The 13,017-nt window shown below is 57.5% G+C and overlaps 1 protein-coding gene across 2 annotated transcripts; it reads right to left on the reverse strand.

Moving 5' to 3' along the window:
- LOC100522861 (cytochrome c oxidase assembly protein COX19) lies at positions 762-8,213 on the reverse strand. Of its 2 annotated transcripts, none has more exons than XM_021085943.1 (3): positions 8,049-8,213; positions 7,174-7,309; positions 762-4,115 (listed from the first exon to the last, which is right to left on the reverse strand). In XM_021085943.1, exons 1-3 carry the CDS (start codon positions 8,128-8,130, stop codon positions 4,040-4,042), a joined length of 294 nt encoding a protein of 97 aa, XP_020941602.1. In that variant the 5' UTR covers positions 8,131-8,213; the 3' UTR covers positions 762-4,039. The 2 variants fall into 2 exon arrangements, with proteins under 2 accessions (XP_020941602.1, XP_005655113.1); XM_005655056.3 differs by having other exon boundaries at positions 7,198-7,309; positions 8,049-8,204.

Below are 13,017 nucleotides of genomic sequence, written 5' to 3' on the forward strand. Positions count from 1 at the left end.
AGGACGTCTGGACCCTAAGCCTCATGTTTTTAGCAGCTGGGACCCAGGAGGTCACGGCGGTGCTGCTCCCTTGCAGGAGCCCGACTGTCCACAAGGGCTGGCTTCTGACTCCTCGGTGGCCCCTGACTCTGAGACCACGTCTGCACGCCCTCTGCTCAAGATTCATAAATGTCTTCCAGCGTGGAAAGCTACCCAGTCACGTACACAGAAAGTTCAACTACAAAGACATCAGTACAAAATTTCTTTTTTCTTTTTTTTTGCTTTTTAGGGTCGCACCAGAGGCACATGGAACTTTCCAGGCAAGGGGCTGAATCAGAGCTGCAGCTGCAGGACTACACCACAGCCACAGGCACACCAGATCCGAGCCCTGCCTGCAACCTACACCACAGCCACAGCAGTGCCAGATCCGAGCCCTTAACCCACTGAGCGAGGCCAGGGATCAAACTGCGTCCTCATGGACTAGTCGGATTAGTTTCCACTGTGCCACAATGGGAACTCCCCAATTTTTCTTATTTTTGGTCTTTTCAGGGCTTTTTTGTTCCATGTGGAAGTTCCAGGCTAGGGGTCGAAGTGGAGCTGCAGCTGCCGGCCTACACCACAGCCACAGCAACACCAGATCCGAGCCGCATCTGTGACCTACACCACAGCTCACAGCAATGCCGGATCCCTGACCCACCGAGGGAGGCCAGGGATCGAGCCTGCAGCCTCAGGATACAAGTCAGATTCATTTCCGCTGTGCCACAACAGAACTCCCCCAAGCATTTTTTTTAACTCTTTATTTTGAAATAATTCCAGATTTCCAAAAGGTTAGAGAGACAGGCCGGCGTGTGGGCACCCTTCCCCAGAGGACCGCCTCTGAGCGCCACCTGGCCTGCGGGTCCTCAGGCCTCCCAGGACCCTGGCCCCGGCAGGCGCCTCTGAGGCGCACCCGTCTTCCCGTCACAGCTTGTCCCTCGGGCCCGGCTGGCCTGCGTGTTCTCACTACACTGAGGTGATGCCGTCCTGCCAAGAAAACCGCAGAAGTGACCCTGCACCTTCTCGGGGCGTCAGGTGGCGGGGGTAGGGCCGTGGGGACCACGCCGACCCCTCACTGCTGAGCAGGTGCCTGCAGGGCGGCCTCCAGACCAGCGAAGCTGCTGCACAGCACATGCCCCCATCCCAGGCCACCGACACTCCCGGGCTTGCAGGTGGCGTCTCCTGCCCCCAGGCTGGCGGGAACCCAGAGGGGCTGCCCTTCCCGCACCGAGGCTTAGTTACTCGCTTCCATCAGCACGGACTCCTGGACAGGAGCTTATTTTGTGGGCTATACCCCGTTTCCGCCACTTATGCTGTGCCAATGGGAGCTCCGAGACCTGTTCTTCAAGAAGCCCCGTCATGTTTCAGCCATTCCTTCCCCTATCCCATTTTTTTTGGTGGGGGGGTCTTTTGTCTTTTAGGGCAGCACCTGCGGCACATGGAGGTTCCCAGGCCAGGGGTCGAATTGGAGCTGCAGCTGCCGGCCTACACCACAGCCACAGCAACGCAGGATCCGAGCCTTGTCTGCGACCTTCACCACAGCTCACGGCAACGCCAGATCCTTCACCCACGGAGCGAGGACAGGGATCGAACCCATGTTCTCATGGATACTAGTCAGGTTCATCAACCACTGAGCCACAGAGGGAACTCCAGCAATTCCTACCTTTCCGGCGTAAGAGGCTCCCCTGGCTTTCTGGGCCTTGGGCCTGGACTCAGCCATTTCTTCCAGGAGTCCTGGTTCCTCCCGAGAGGGCTGCCTCAGACCTAGAGCCGGCCGCGGGGTGCACCGTGCTGCTGGGGTCGCTGCCTCTAGCCCCTCAGTGCCCACAGCCGGGGAGACGTCCAGACAGACAGACAGACACACACACACACACACACACAGCTGCCACCCACTTCTCCAGCCGCTGCCTTTGCAGACGTCAGGGATCCGGGACCCCACACAGTCGCTGTCGTTACCCACAACACAGCTCCAGCTTCTCCCAGCCCGGAACTCGGGCCTCAGAACTGCTGCCCTCGTGAAAAACAAGCGCACTTCAAGTCTTGTCTCTCGGTGCCCAGCTTTTGTCGCAGCACCGTTTTCCAAGGTTACCTGGGCGAGCCCCATCTCGCCAGCCCCTCCAGGTGGGCAGGGCCTGCCTGGGCAACAGGGCTGTCACTGCTGCTGTCCCACAGCCGGTCCGCTCATGAGTCGACGGCACCCAGAGGCACAGAGAGGTGACACCCCCGTCCCCACCCTGCCCTGTGCTGACCGTCATAGCATCCGCTTTGCCCTCCCGGTTTCTTTGGCTCCAGCATGCAAGGGTCTCCCTAGTCCAGCCCCCACCCCCACTGCCATGCTCTCTGGGCCTGACGCGCCCACTCCAGATGCTCAGGGCGCCGTCTCCAAGCAGCTCAGGGGATGAGGGCGGGCGTTTAGGTCTGTTGATGCTTTGTAATTACAAACAACGAACGCTGTGCGTGTGCAACATGTCGGAAAATACAATATATTTTCAGAGTTCCCACTGTCGCACAGCGGAGACAAATCCAACTAGTAACCCTGAGGTTGCAGGTTCGATCCCTGGCCTTGCTCAGTGCGCTGAGGATCTGGCATTGTTGTGGCTGTGGTGTAGGCCGGCAGCTACAGCTCCCACTGGACCCCTAGCCTGGGAACCTCCAGATGCCATGGGTGCAGCCCTAAAAAAAAATGAAAAGAAAATACAAAATATGTTCGTGATTCAGTTAACCAAAAACCAAGACTTTTCATAAACTAACTAAAAATACGGAAAAAACGTGCAGCACAATTGGAAGCGTGAGGCAGAGCACGGCTGAGGAGTGACAGACGGAGTGCTTGGCGCTGAACCACCAACGGGGCAGCGGTGCTAGGTGAGGGGCCCCCTCCGCCCCCGGAAATGGGACCAGGACTGTCGGGGAGGGCGTGACCCCGTACGGCCTCCACCGAAGGACGCGGACAGCGCCTGGACGCAGCCAAGGAGCAGCGCTTCCCAGAGCCCAGCCTGGTCACCAGGCAGAAGCGGAGCTCGGGCTGGCTGTCCCCACCAGCCAAGGCCGGCCCCTGTCCCAGCGGGGACGACCTGGATCCTCCCACCACCACCTCCCACTGGCCTCGTCCAGGCAAACAGGCCTCACCCTCGGGCACGGCGCCCTGCTGTGGTTCTGAGCCCACGCGGCGTCACCCCAGACACTCGCTGCAGGTCTGCACACCTGTGACGTCTGTTCTGACGGCGCTCCGGGCAGCGGGCACGGGCTGCTGCAGCGCCGGCCGGGGGCTCACGAGCGTCCTCAAAGGCCTGGGAGGCCACATGTGCAAAACGACTGACCCACGGAGACATTCTGTCTCTCAGCGACAGCAAATGCGTTCTTGGAACCAACCCAACATCTAGTTTTACAAACACGGTCTGATATGAACCAGAAAACGAGCCTTGATCAGACAGATACTCGGTGCCAGGCGTCACCATAAAAAAAAAATCGAGACGTCAGATACGTCAAAAGCCCATTTCCCACTTCTGGGCTCGTCCTCTGTTCTTGTTAAAAAAAGGAGGTGAGGGGCACTTGTGTCTGCGTCCAAGATACGAAGAGGAACCCGAGTGCTGGGGGACGACTTCCCGACGACCCATGTGCCCAACGACGACACTGCGACCCTTTCGCACGTCACACACAAAACGCGCCGAGACCGCGATGCGAACCAGCGTCCCCAGGAGCCCGAGCTGACCAGTCGCTGGGCGCACGCCACATGGCAGCCACCTCCGCGGGAGCCCGTCACACCCGCGACTTCAGACGCACCCAACGCCGCGGGGTCGGCAGGGCTGTGGCGGGGCGACGGGTTTCCGACATCCTCGGGAGCGTCGAAGACCAGCCCCTGCCCGGCCACGAGCTGCGTCCTCGGGGAGGGGCGTCCGTTCTGACTTCCAGCGGCATCTGGCGGGCGCCCCCAGAGCCCCCCCACCCCGAGCCGTGGTACCAACACGCCAGCCGCCGGGGGCGGGGTCGTCCGGACCCCCCACAGCTGTGCGGCCTTTCACCAGGTTCAGTCTCGGTCAGACTTTCCGTCCTTCAAATCTCCAAAGCCCAGTTTTTCCAGGGGCTCCTGTGCCATCAGCTGCCTGGAAGGGAAAGTGAGAGCCGTCAGAGTGGGTGTGTCTGGGGTGGGGGCGACGCCAGCCCATGTCCTGCCACCGAGTCACCCGGCCACTCCGTCCTGGGAGCAGTGCTGCACCCCCACGGGACCGAGAGGACCCCAGCCTCACAGCCACATGCCAGGCCTCCTCTCCCCGGCCAATGCCCCTCTGGGCCTGGGGTGGCTGCTGATGGAGGGCACATGCACAGTGGGGTCCCCGCAGGATGCGAGAACCCCCTGCCCCAACCCCAGAAAAGAGGTTTTTAAAAAAGGGTGTGGGGTGTTCACTGCAACATGGAAATAACCTAAATGCCCCTCGACAGAGAGGCAGATAAAGAAGACAGGCTCCGTATACACAATGGAATACTACTCAGCCATTAAAAGGGAGGAAATACTGGCATCTGCAGCAACGTGGATGGACCCAGAAACGACCCTGCTGAGCGAGGTCAGGCCGACAGTGAGACACCAGCATCCACTGCCGGCACTGACGTGTGCAATCCGATAAAAGGACACAATGGACTTCGTGGCAGAACAGGTGCTGACTCACAGGCTTTGAAACACCGATGGTTCCAAAGGAGACAGGGTGGGGAGGGGATGGGCTGGGGTTTGGGATGGACACGCGGTAAACCTGGGTTGCGACGATCGCTGGACAACGACACGTGCAACTGAGTAATAAAAAATGCTGCCAAAATTTAGAAAAATACAAAGTCACTGTGAGCCAAAATACTACATAAATAAATAAAGAAGCGTGTGGAGGAGTTCCCACCGTGGCTCAGTGGAAATAAATCTAACACACATGAGGACACAGGTTCGATCCCTGGCCCCGTTCAGTGGGTTAAGTATCCAGCACTGTCGTGAGCAGCGGTGTAGGTCACAGATGCGGCTCGGATCCCGTGCTGCTGTGGCTGTGGCGCAGGCCAGTGGTTACAGTTCCAACTCGACCCCTAGCCCGGGAACCTCCATGTGCCACAAGTGGGGCCCTAAAAAGACAAAGAAAGGGGGATGGAGGAGTTCCCGCTGTGGCGCAGCGGGATGGGCAGCATCTGCACCGCCGGGATGCAGGTCTGATCCCACTCAGCACAGTGGTTAAAGGACCCAGTGTTGCCACAGCCGAGACTCGGCGCTGATCCCGGGCTGGGGATCTACATACACCTCGGGGCGGCCAAAAACAGTAAAAAAAACACCGACCCCGGGGGAACGCAGGTGTGGAGGAGCAAAGCCCCAGATCCTGACACTGAACCTGGCTGACGCTACCAGGGGTCAGGCCACCCCTGGCCTGGAACGTTTTTGTTAAAAACAAACTGAAAGTCTCCAGTCGAAATAAACGACCGCGGCAGAAACACACAAGCCGGCCAGCCAGCCAGACGTCGCCCGAGCGGTCCTGAGGCCACCTTGAACTGTGGAAGCCGCCGAGCCGCCGGCTGCGTCCCCGTCTCCTGCCGTCCTCAGCAGCCCCAGAAGGCTGCTCCAGCGAAGCCGTGCTGAGCCCTGACAGGCTCCCTCCCGGGGCAAACGAGGGAAAAAGAGGCCCTCTGGCTGGTCCTGCCTGAAAGCCCTTGTCAGGACAGCCAGGGGCAGCTCTGGGCGCCAGACCAGCCAAACCCTCCAGAGCGGCCTCAGGAGGGAGCGGAAGGCGCTGTGCTGGCCCAGAGACAACTGCCCCGAGCTCCAGGGACACAGCTCAGACCCTCACGGGGGCAGACACCAGCTGCAAAGGATCGCCAGGGCACAGCAGCACCGAGAGGAAACTCGCTGGGCCACTGAAAGACAGTGACTGCTAGGCGTTCATGTGCTCCTTAAAGACGGCAGGAGCCGCCTGCAGGCCTTTCGTCAAGCCTCACCCCCAGGAGCCTGAGCAGCTCAGAAGGCACGACAAGGGGGTCACTTGAGGGCCCTGCGCCCAGAAGGTCCATCAGCCTCGAAGTCCCAAACGTCCACAGCCAGCCTTCAACACACCTGCGGCCTGAAAACCACAGCAGGTCCTGCCCGGAGCGGAGCGTGAGTTCACTCCGGGAAAATGAAACAGGGCTCGGAGTGGACGGATTTACGTCAACCTGCCTTCAGACAAGGCTTCTCACGACTGGACTCCTTAGCGAGCTAATGAAGGGCTCAAAAGGCAGAAATAAGACTTCCCACCCCGTGGAGTTCCCGTCGTGGCACAGTGGTTAGAGACTCCCACTAGGAACCATGAGGTTGCGGGTTCGATCCCTGGCCTCGCTCCGTGGGTCAGGGATCCGGCGCTGCCATGAGCTGTGGTGTAGGTCGCAGACTTGGCTCGGATCCCACGTGGCTGTTGTGCAGGGCGGTGGCTACAGCTCCGATTAGACCCCCTAGCCTGGGAACCTCCATATGCCGTGAGTGCGGCCATAGAAAAAAGACAAAAAAAAAAAAAAAAAAAAAGAATTCCCACCCCAGAAACGTAGTTATAGATTACATGCTTTTCCCATTAAGGTTTACGATCATTCTCATTTTAAGTAAAATCTCCACGGATCAGTTCGTCACATTTTTTTCTCTTTTTTTGCTTAAAGCTGTGCTCTGGTGAATTCTGGTTAAGACAGGAGGACGCATTCATCTTTCCTCATTTCTTACACGGCCACTGTCCTCCCTGTCATCCTGCTAACAGCTCTGAGCCTGCGTGGAACGAAACAGCAGAACACATATTTTCAGAGTCTGAGAATGTGAAAGCAACAAGCAGTGCACCCACAACCTTAAATCTTCTGACTCAGTCAGCACTTTTACGATGTATGATTCTGAGCCCTGGGTGGCATGTCAGCAGCGCCCAAATTTGGAAGGAAATACTCTGAGGAATGCAATCACGCCCAAAGCTATCCCTGGAGAAAAGGTTCCCACGATTGCTAAACAACTCTGAGTAGCTTTAATCTGACAAGCCTCAGTTTCAGAGGCCAGCAGCTCTACAGGTCTGAAACACAAGCCAATCAAGGCTCGAGTGAGGCCCACCCCAAGCACCTCCAGGGCGAAACGTCGGGGCAGGAGACCTGGGAAGGGGGAGAAGTTACAAACAATTGCTCAGGGAGAGAAGTTACCAGTAATTGCTCGCATGTACTTGCCTCTCCATCCTGCATTCTAAATATTCTTTTGATTCATTTCTGCACAAAGCATTTTCAAAGTTATTGTCACGGAGACACTTCATGAACTTCTCCTTAAAGCTTTTACATTCACCTAGAGAAAAAAAAGGAAAAATGTTTTGGGTTTAAAGTGAAAACATGACCTGCTCGCCCAGCGGTTGCCTTCACGGAGTTCCCAGGTGGTGGCGTTGTCGCTGCACCGGTTCCCGGTCGCTGCTGTGGCGTGGGTCACGTGCCGCGGGCGCGGCCACACAAAACAAAACAAAACAAAACAGAACAGAACAAAACTGGCTGCCTCCAGAAATACGCTGAAAGCGACCACGGAGAAGGTGCCCCGTGGAGAATCAAGGACAGGAAAATGGGAGCGAGCACGCGGGGAGCGGACGCTGGGGAGCTCCCCGCAGGATTCTTTCGACTTTGCCGTGTGTTTAGACTAGTTCACTGTAAAACGGTGGCCAACAAAAAGCCACCGATAAGCCAATTTTCGAAGCCTTAAGTTTCCACGGAGGCTTTCCCCCAGGGTGAGTCAAAACTCCGCAATGCCGGCCCAAACGTGCGGCGACCGGGACGGTTTTTCAGTTCTGCACAAGACAGTTTAACGCCCTGCGAGCTTCACACGCTTAAAACATTTTACTGACGCAACGTCGGCCCCAGAGCACCGGAGGCCGGGACTCCGCGCCCCCTTCCCCGGCCGGAGGGCGCAGCCGGGACCCGGCGGAGCCGAGCCGAGCGTCCGCGGCCCCGACGCCAGCGCCGCCCCGGCCGCGCGGCTCCACCGGGCCGGTCCAGGGCCGCGCGGGTCCGGCCTGGGAGCCCCGACAGCCGGCGCTCACCAAAGTGATCCAGCGGGAAGCTGCCCTTGTCCGGGGGCCGCGGCTGGAAGCTCTTGGACCCAAAGTTCATGGCCGTCGACATGATGGCAGCGCCTAGAGTCTCCCAGCGCGACGCACGCCCTACGGAGGGCGGCCGGCCGAGCGCCGAGCAGGCCCCGCAGGAGCGCCGAGCACGTCGAGCGGCTAGAGGCCCTGCGTCGCCTAGGCCCCGCCCCTCGCCATGCAGGGCCCGCCCTCGCCGCCAGGCCCCGCCCCTTGAGCCCAGGCACCTTCCCCAGGCTCTGAAAGGGCCGTTTCCAAGCTGGTCGCCTCTAACCCTCGCCGCAACCCAGTGGGGGCGGGAGAGGGGGGGTTCCGGCCATCACTTTATGGTGAGGAGACGGAAGTTCAGAGAGGTGCAGCAAGTTGCCCAAAGACACACAGCAGACTTGCACTGTCCTGGCAGGCTGTGTCTGCCGGGGCCTCTCCGGGGCGCCGGGGCCTAATCCTGGCACTTATCTGATGAGAAGGAAGGAGTATTAGCTTCCTGGAGCTGCCGTCACAAAGAACACAGTCTGGGAGGCTTAGAACAACAGGATTTCTCAGCTTTGAGGTCCAGATGTCAGAGATGAAGGTGTGTCCTGACCATCCTCGTTGGCACCTCCTGGCGCTCCTTGGCTTGTAGATGCATCACCCATCTCTGCCTCATCCCATGGCATTCTCCCCGTGGGTCTATGTCCAAATTTCCCCCTTTTATTTTGCTTTTTTGTTTTTTTCTAGTTCAGGGCCCGTTTTTTTTTTTTTTTTTTCCCTGTATGTAATATATTTTTATCTATTATTTTTAAAGTGTTTATTAGAGTTGATTTACAATGTTCTGTCAATTTCTGCTGTACAGTAAATTGACCCAGATATATATACACATTCTTTTTTTTTTTTTTTTTTTTGGTTTCTTTTTTGTCTTTTTGCCATTTCTTGGGCTGCTCCCGCGGCATATGGAGGTTCCCAGGCTAGGAGTCAGATCGGAGCTGTAGCCGCCAGCCTACGCCAGAGTCACAGCAACGTGGGATCCGAGCCGTGTCTGTGACCTACACCACAGCTCACGGCAACGCCGGATCCTTAACCCACTGAGCAAGGCCAGGGATCGAACCCGCCACCTCATGGTTCCTAGTCGGATTCGCTGACCACTGCGCCACGACGGGAACTCCTATATACACATTCTCCTTCTCACATTCTCCTCCATCCTGTTGGATGACCTCATCTTAACTAATTACACCTGAGATGACCCCGGTCCCAAAAAGGTCACATTCTAAGGTAGTCGGAGTTAGGACTTCAACATATGAATTTGGGGAGACACAGTTCAACCGATAAAAAAAAGTGAAAACGCGTCATAAATAGGTAACCCCTGACACTTATTTATTTTTGCCATAATGGCAGCAGTAACGAGTAAAGGGGCTCCGTGGAGACCCCCGCTCTGCCCAGCGGAGCTCCTCCCAGCCCTGTACCCTGGCCTGTACCTGCGCCACCCCCATGCCACCACTGAATCACTGGCGCCAGCCCAGCGGTGAGCCAGGCCCGGGACGTGACCAGCACGTGGGGTCCTCAGCATCACAGAGTCACCTGCTGTTTCCTCTGGACGAGCTGCGTTACCCCGGGGCTCTCACGTGACCAGCACCAATGCTCCTCGAAAGTCAGGGTCTTGCGGAGAGGCCCCCCGCCAGCCGGTCTCCATAACCTCGCCCCCCCCCGCCCCCGGGCCTGGCCCCGCCCCCAGACGCGTTCCAGCCCCGCCCTGCACCCACTTGCAGGGCCTCCTGACCGAAGTCCGCTGGGTGCCCCGTGTGTCCGAGCTGGCGGGCCTTGGGCGGGTGGGTGTCCGCGGGCGAGCCTGGGGCTGCTGGGAAAGCCCGATCCTCTTGTCCGGGCCTTGATCCTCTGGGCCTCTGGGCCACTTAAAACTACAAAGGATGACTGTACCTGTTCCTGTCATGTAACCAAGCGTCTACACCGCTGGACTCAGGGACCGAGCACTGAGTTATTCATTAATGCGTTTCCAGAGCTGCGAACAATAGAAGCTTTCATTACCCAGCAAATGGTTCTCTTCCACTTGATGGGATCACACCGCTTAGCAGTCAAAGGGACAGCCCTCCCCTCCCCACCAGGCCTGCCCTCGCGGCCTCTCCATCTGGCAGCCCTGAGGGATCGGTAAAGCCTCAGAGGCCCAGGGACCTGGAGGCAGCAGCCAGCTTTTAAGGGACACGCCTGTGCCTGGCACGTGAAACACCTCTCATTTGCTGGGGTGCTTCACAGGCAGCCCTGGGGGCCCACAAGAGTGTCTGGCACACAGTAGGTGCTCAAACATTTTTTTGAAGAATGAACACAGCTAGGCAGGTGTTATCATCCTCATCTCAGATAGAGACGCCCAGAGGTCAAGCCGGGGGTTATGCGGCCAGCATACGAGTTATCAACTGCTGCATAACAAACAGCCCAGACTCACTGGTGTAAAAGAGCAGGCATTTGCTCTGCTCGTGAACTTGCAGTGAGGGCTGGGAACCCCTTGAAGGCCGAGCACACATGGCTGGGAGTGGGGGACAGTGGGGTTCAGCCCCTCTACAGCTGCTGGGCTTCCTCACAGCATAGTGGCCGGGGCGGCACATGAGGGGCCCAGGAGATGCAGGTGGATGCTGCATCAACTCAGTGGTCCAGCCTCCGAAGTCACACAGCCGTGCCTCTGCTGCCGTCACAAGCCCTCACCCAGATTCAAGGGCAGAGCCCCTGCGCTCCATGGGCAGATGGCAAATTATAACAAGGGCTGGTGGGCTGGGCGCACTGTTGGAAGAGGCCCTCTGCCTCAGCTGACTAGTGGACAAGGGGCTGAGTGTGGAACCAGACCCCTCTGGGGAAGACCCCTCCCCCCCAGGGATCAAGGCTAGGTGTGACCTGAGCCCCAGTCAGAGCAATGGGACCCCCCGCCAGTCATGTCTGACCAGAACCATCCCCAGGCTTCTGCTCGAGCACCAGGACAAACCCAGTGGGACTGTCCACTGGACAGCTGGCAGGAGGCAAGCCTGGGTGGCAGGTGGTTGTTGCCACGATGGGCAGAGAGCCACCTGAGGGTGAAGCTGGCAGACCCAAGAGCGAGAAGGCGTCGGAATCATAATGACGTCATTTGGCCCCTGGATCAACCCTTGCCTGAAACCGGTATCACTGTCTTTCCTCGTTAATAAGTTCTGATGTCAAAGTGTAATTTTCAGAAGGCTCTCAGACAAATATGTTCGTGTCAGAGTTTTATCTAACCCATCAATGAGGGAACTTGGCCAGACGGCAGGGCTGCTTCAAAGACAAACATCCAAACCGTGCCTATCCTTGTCTGGTCAGAGGAGAACGAGCTGTAGGGTCGGACTGCTGAGCTGGACTCCAGGCAGGTTAACATCTCACAGACAATAAAGGGCAGCCTTTGGGGTTACCTGCCACACAGAAATCATTTGCGTTTTATGGGAACCACTTGAAGCTTTCCGATTTTCTTTCTTTCTTTCCTTTCTTTCTTTCTTTTTTTTTTTTTTTTTTTTGTCTTTTGTCTTTTCAGGGCTGCACTCGCGGCATATGGGGGTTCCCAGGCTAGGGGTCGAATCGGAGCTGTAGCTGCCGGCCTGCACCACAGCCACGGCCACCAGATCCGAGACGTGTCTGCAACTGCAGTTGCAGCAGTGCCAGATCGTTACCCCACTGAGCGAGGCCAGGGATGGAACCTGCGTCCTCATGGATTCTAGTCTAGTTCTTAACCCGCTGAGCCACAATGGGAACTCTCTCTAGAAGGAGCTCTGTAAGGGCCTGAGATGGAATGACAGACAGGCAGCAGTAACAGAGAAGGGAGAGGCTTCTGCACGATCCTGGCCCATTGTTTCTCTAAAAATAAGAAGCAGGGAGTTCCCCAGTGGTCTAGTGCTTAGGACTTGGTGCCTTCATGGCCGTGGCCCACGTTCAGTCCCTGGTCTGGGAACTGACATCCCACGTCAAGCTGCTGCATGCCATGGCCAAAAAGGAAATGAAATGGAATATAAGGTAGTGAAGCAAAGCAAAATAAAATGGTATATTTTTTAAAAATAATTGAAAGTGAACGAGTTCCCTTGTGGCTCAGTAGGTTAAGGGTCTGGTGTTGTCACTGCTGTGGTTCAGGTTCCATCCCTGGCCTGGGGACTTCCGCATGCCATGAGCGTGGCCAAAAAAAAGTTGATTTTTTTTTTCCTGGTCTTTTTTAGGGCCGCACCCGTGGCATATGGAGGTTCCCAGCCTAGGGGTCAAATCGGAGCTACAGCCGCCAGCCTACACCACAGCCACAGCCATGCCAGATCTGAGCCGCATCTGTGACCTACACCACAACAGCTCATGGCAACACCGGATCCTTAACCCACTGAGCAAGGCCAGGGATCGAACCTGCAACCTCATGGTTCCTAGTCGGGTTTGTTAACCACTGAGCCACAACGGGAATGCCATACATTGATTTTTAAATCAACTATATTTTAATTTGAAAATATATTTCAAAATAAAAAGAAAAGTATGCGGCAGGGGGCAGGGGGCAGGCGGAGACTCTGGGGTGACAGGACAGCGCTGTCGGGAACGTGGCGAAGGTTCCAGGGGTGCGTGCTTGTCTTGGGCTCCAGCTCCACCCTTCAGCACGTGAGGGTTTCGGTCGTGAATAAACTTGTGGAAGAAGAAGGCGGGGCACCAGAGGGGGCCAAGCATCTCCGAGGGACCCGGGAGGGAGAGGCCCGGGAGGGCAGGGGACGTTCTCGGGGACATGTGGGACTTCCTACTGAGACGCAGGAGGGGCCACACCAACACCCGTCCCCAGAGTCTGCGGGGGGTGGCAGCAGGTTCCCGGGACAGGAGATGGGCCCCTGGCCTCTGCAGGTGTCACGGAGGGAAGAGTGTCCAGACGGGGTGACCCAGGACCGCCGAGGGGCGCCAACAGCCCTGGGGACAGGAGGGTCGC

Source organism: Sus scrofa, chromosome 3, assembly GCF_000003025.6.
Source record: "Sus scrofa isolate TJ Tabasco breed Duroc chromosome 3, Sscrofa11.1, whole genome shotgun sequence".
NCBI classification, from domain to species: Eukaryota; Metazoa; Chordata; class Mammalia; order Artiodactyla; family Suidae; genus Sus; species Sus scrofa.

Coding starts and splice junctions, on each gene's coding strand:
- LOC100522861 (XM_021085943.1), bottom strand. CDS start 8,130: ATGTCGACGGCCATGAACTTTGGGTCCAAGAGCTTCCAGCCGCGGCCC. Junction 7,310..8,048: donor CTTCCCGCTGGATCACTTTG/GTGAGCGCCGGC, acceptor TTTTTTCTCTAG/GTGAATGTAAAAGCTTTAAG. Junction 4,116..7,173: donor GTACATGCGAGCAATTACTG/GTAACTTCTCTC, acceptor TTTCCCTTCCAG/GCAGCTGATGGCACAGGAGC.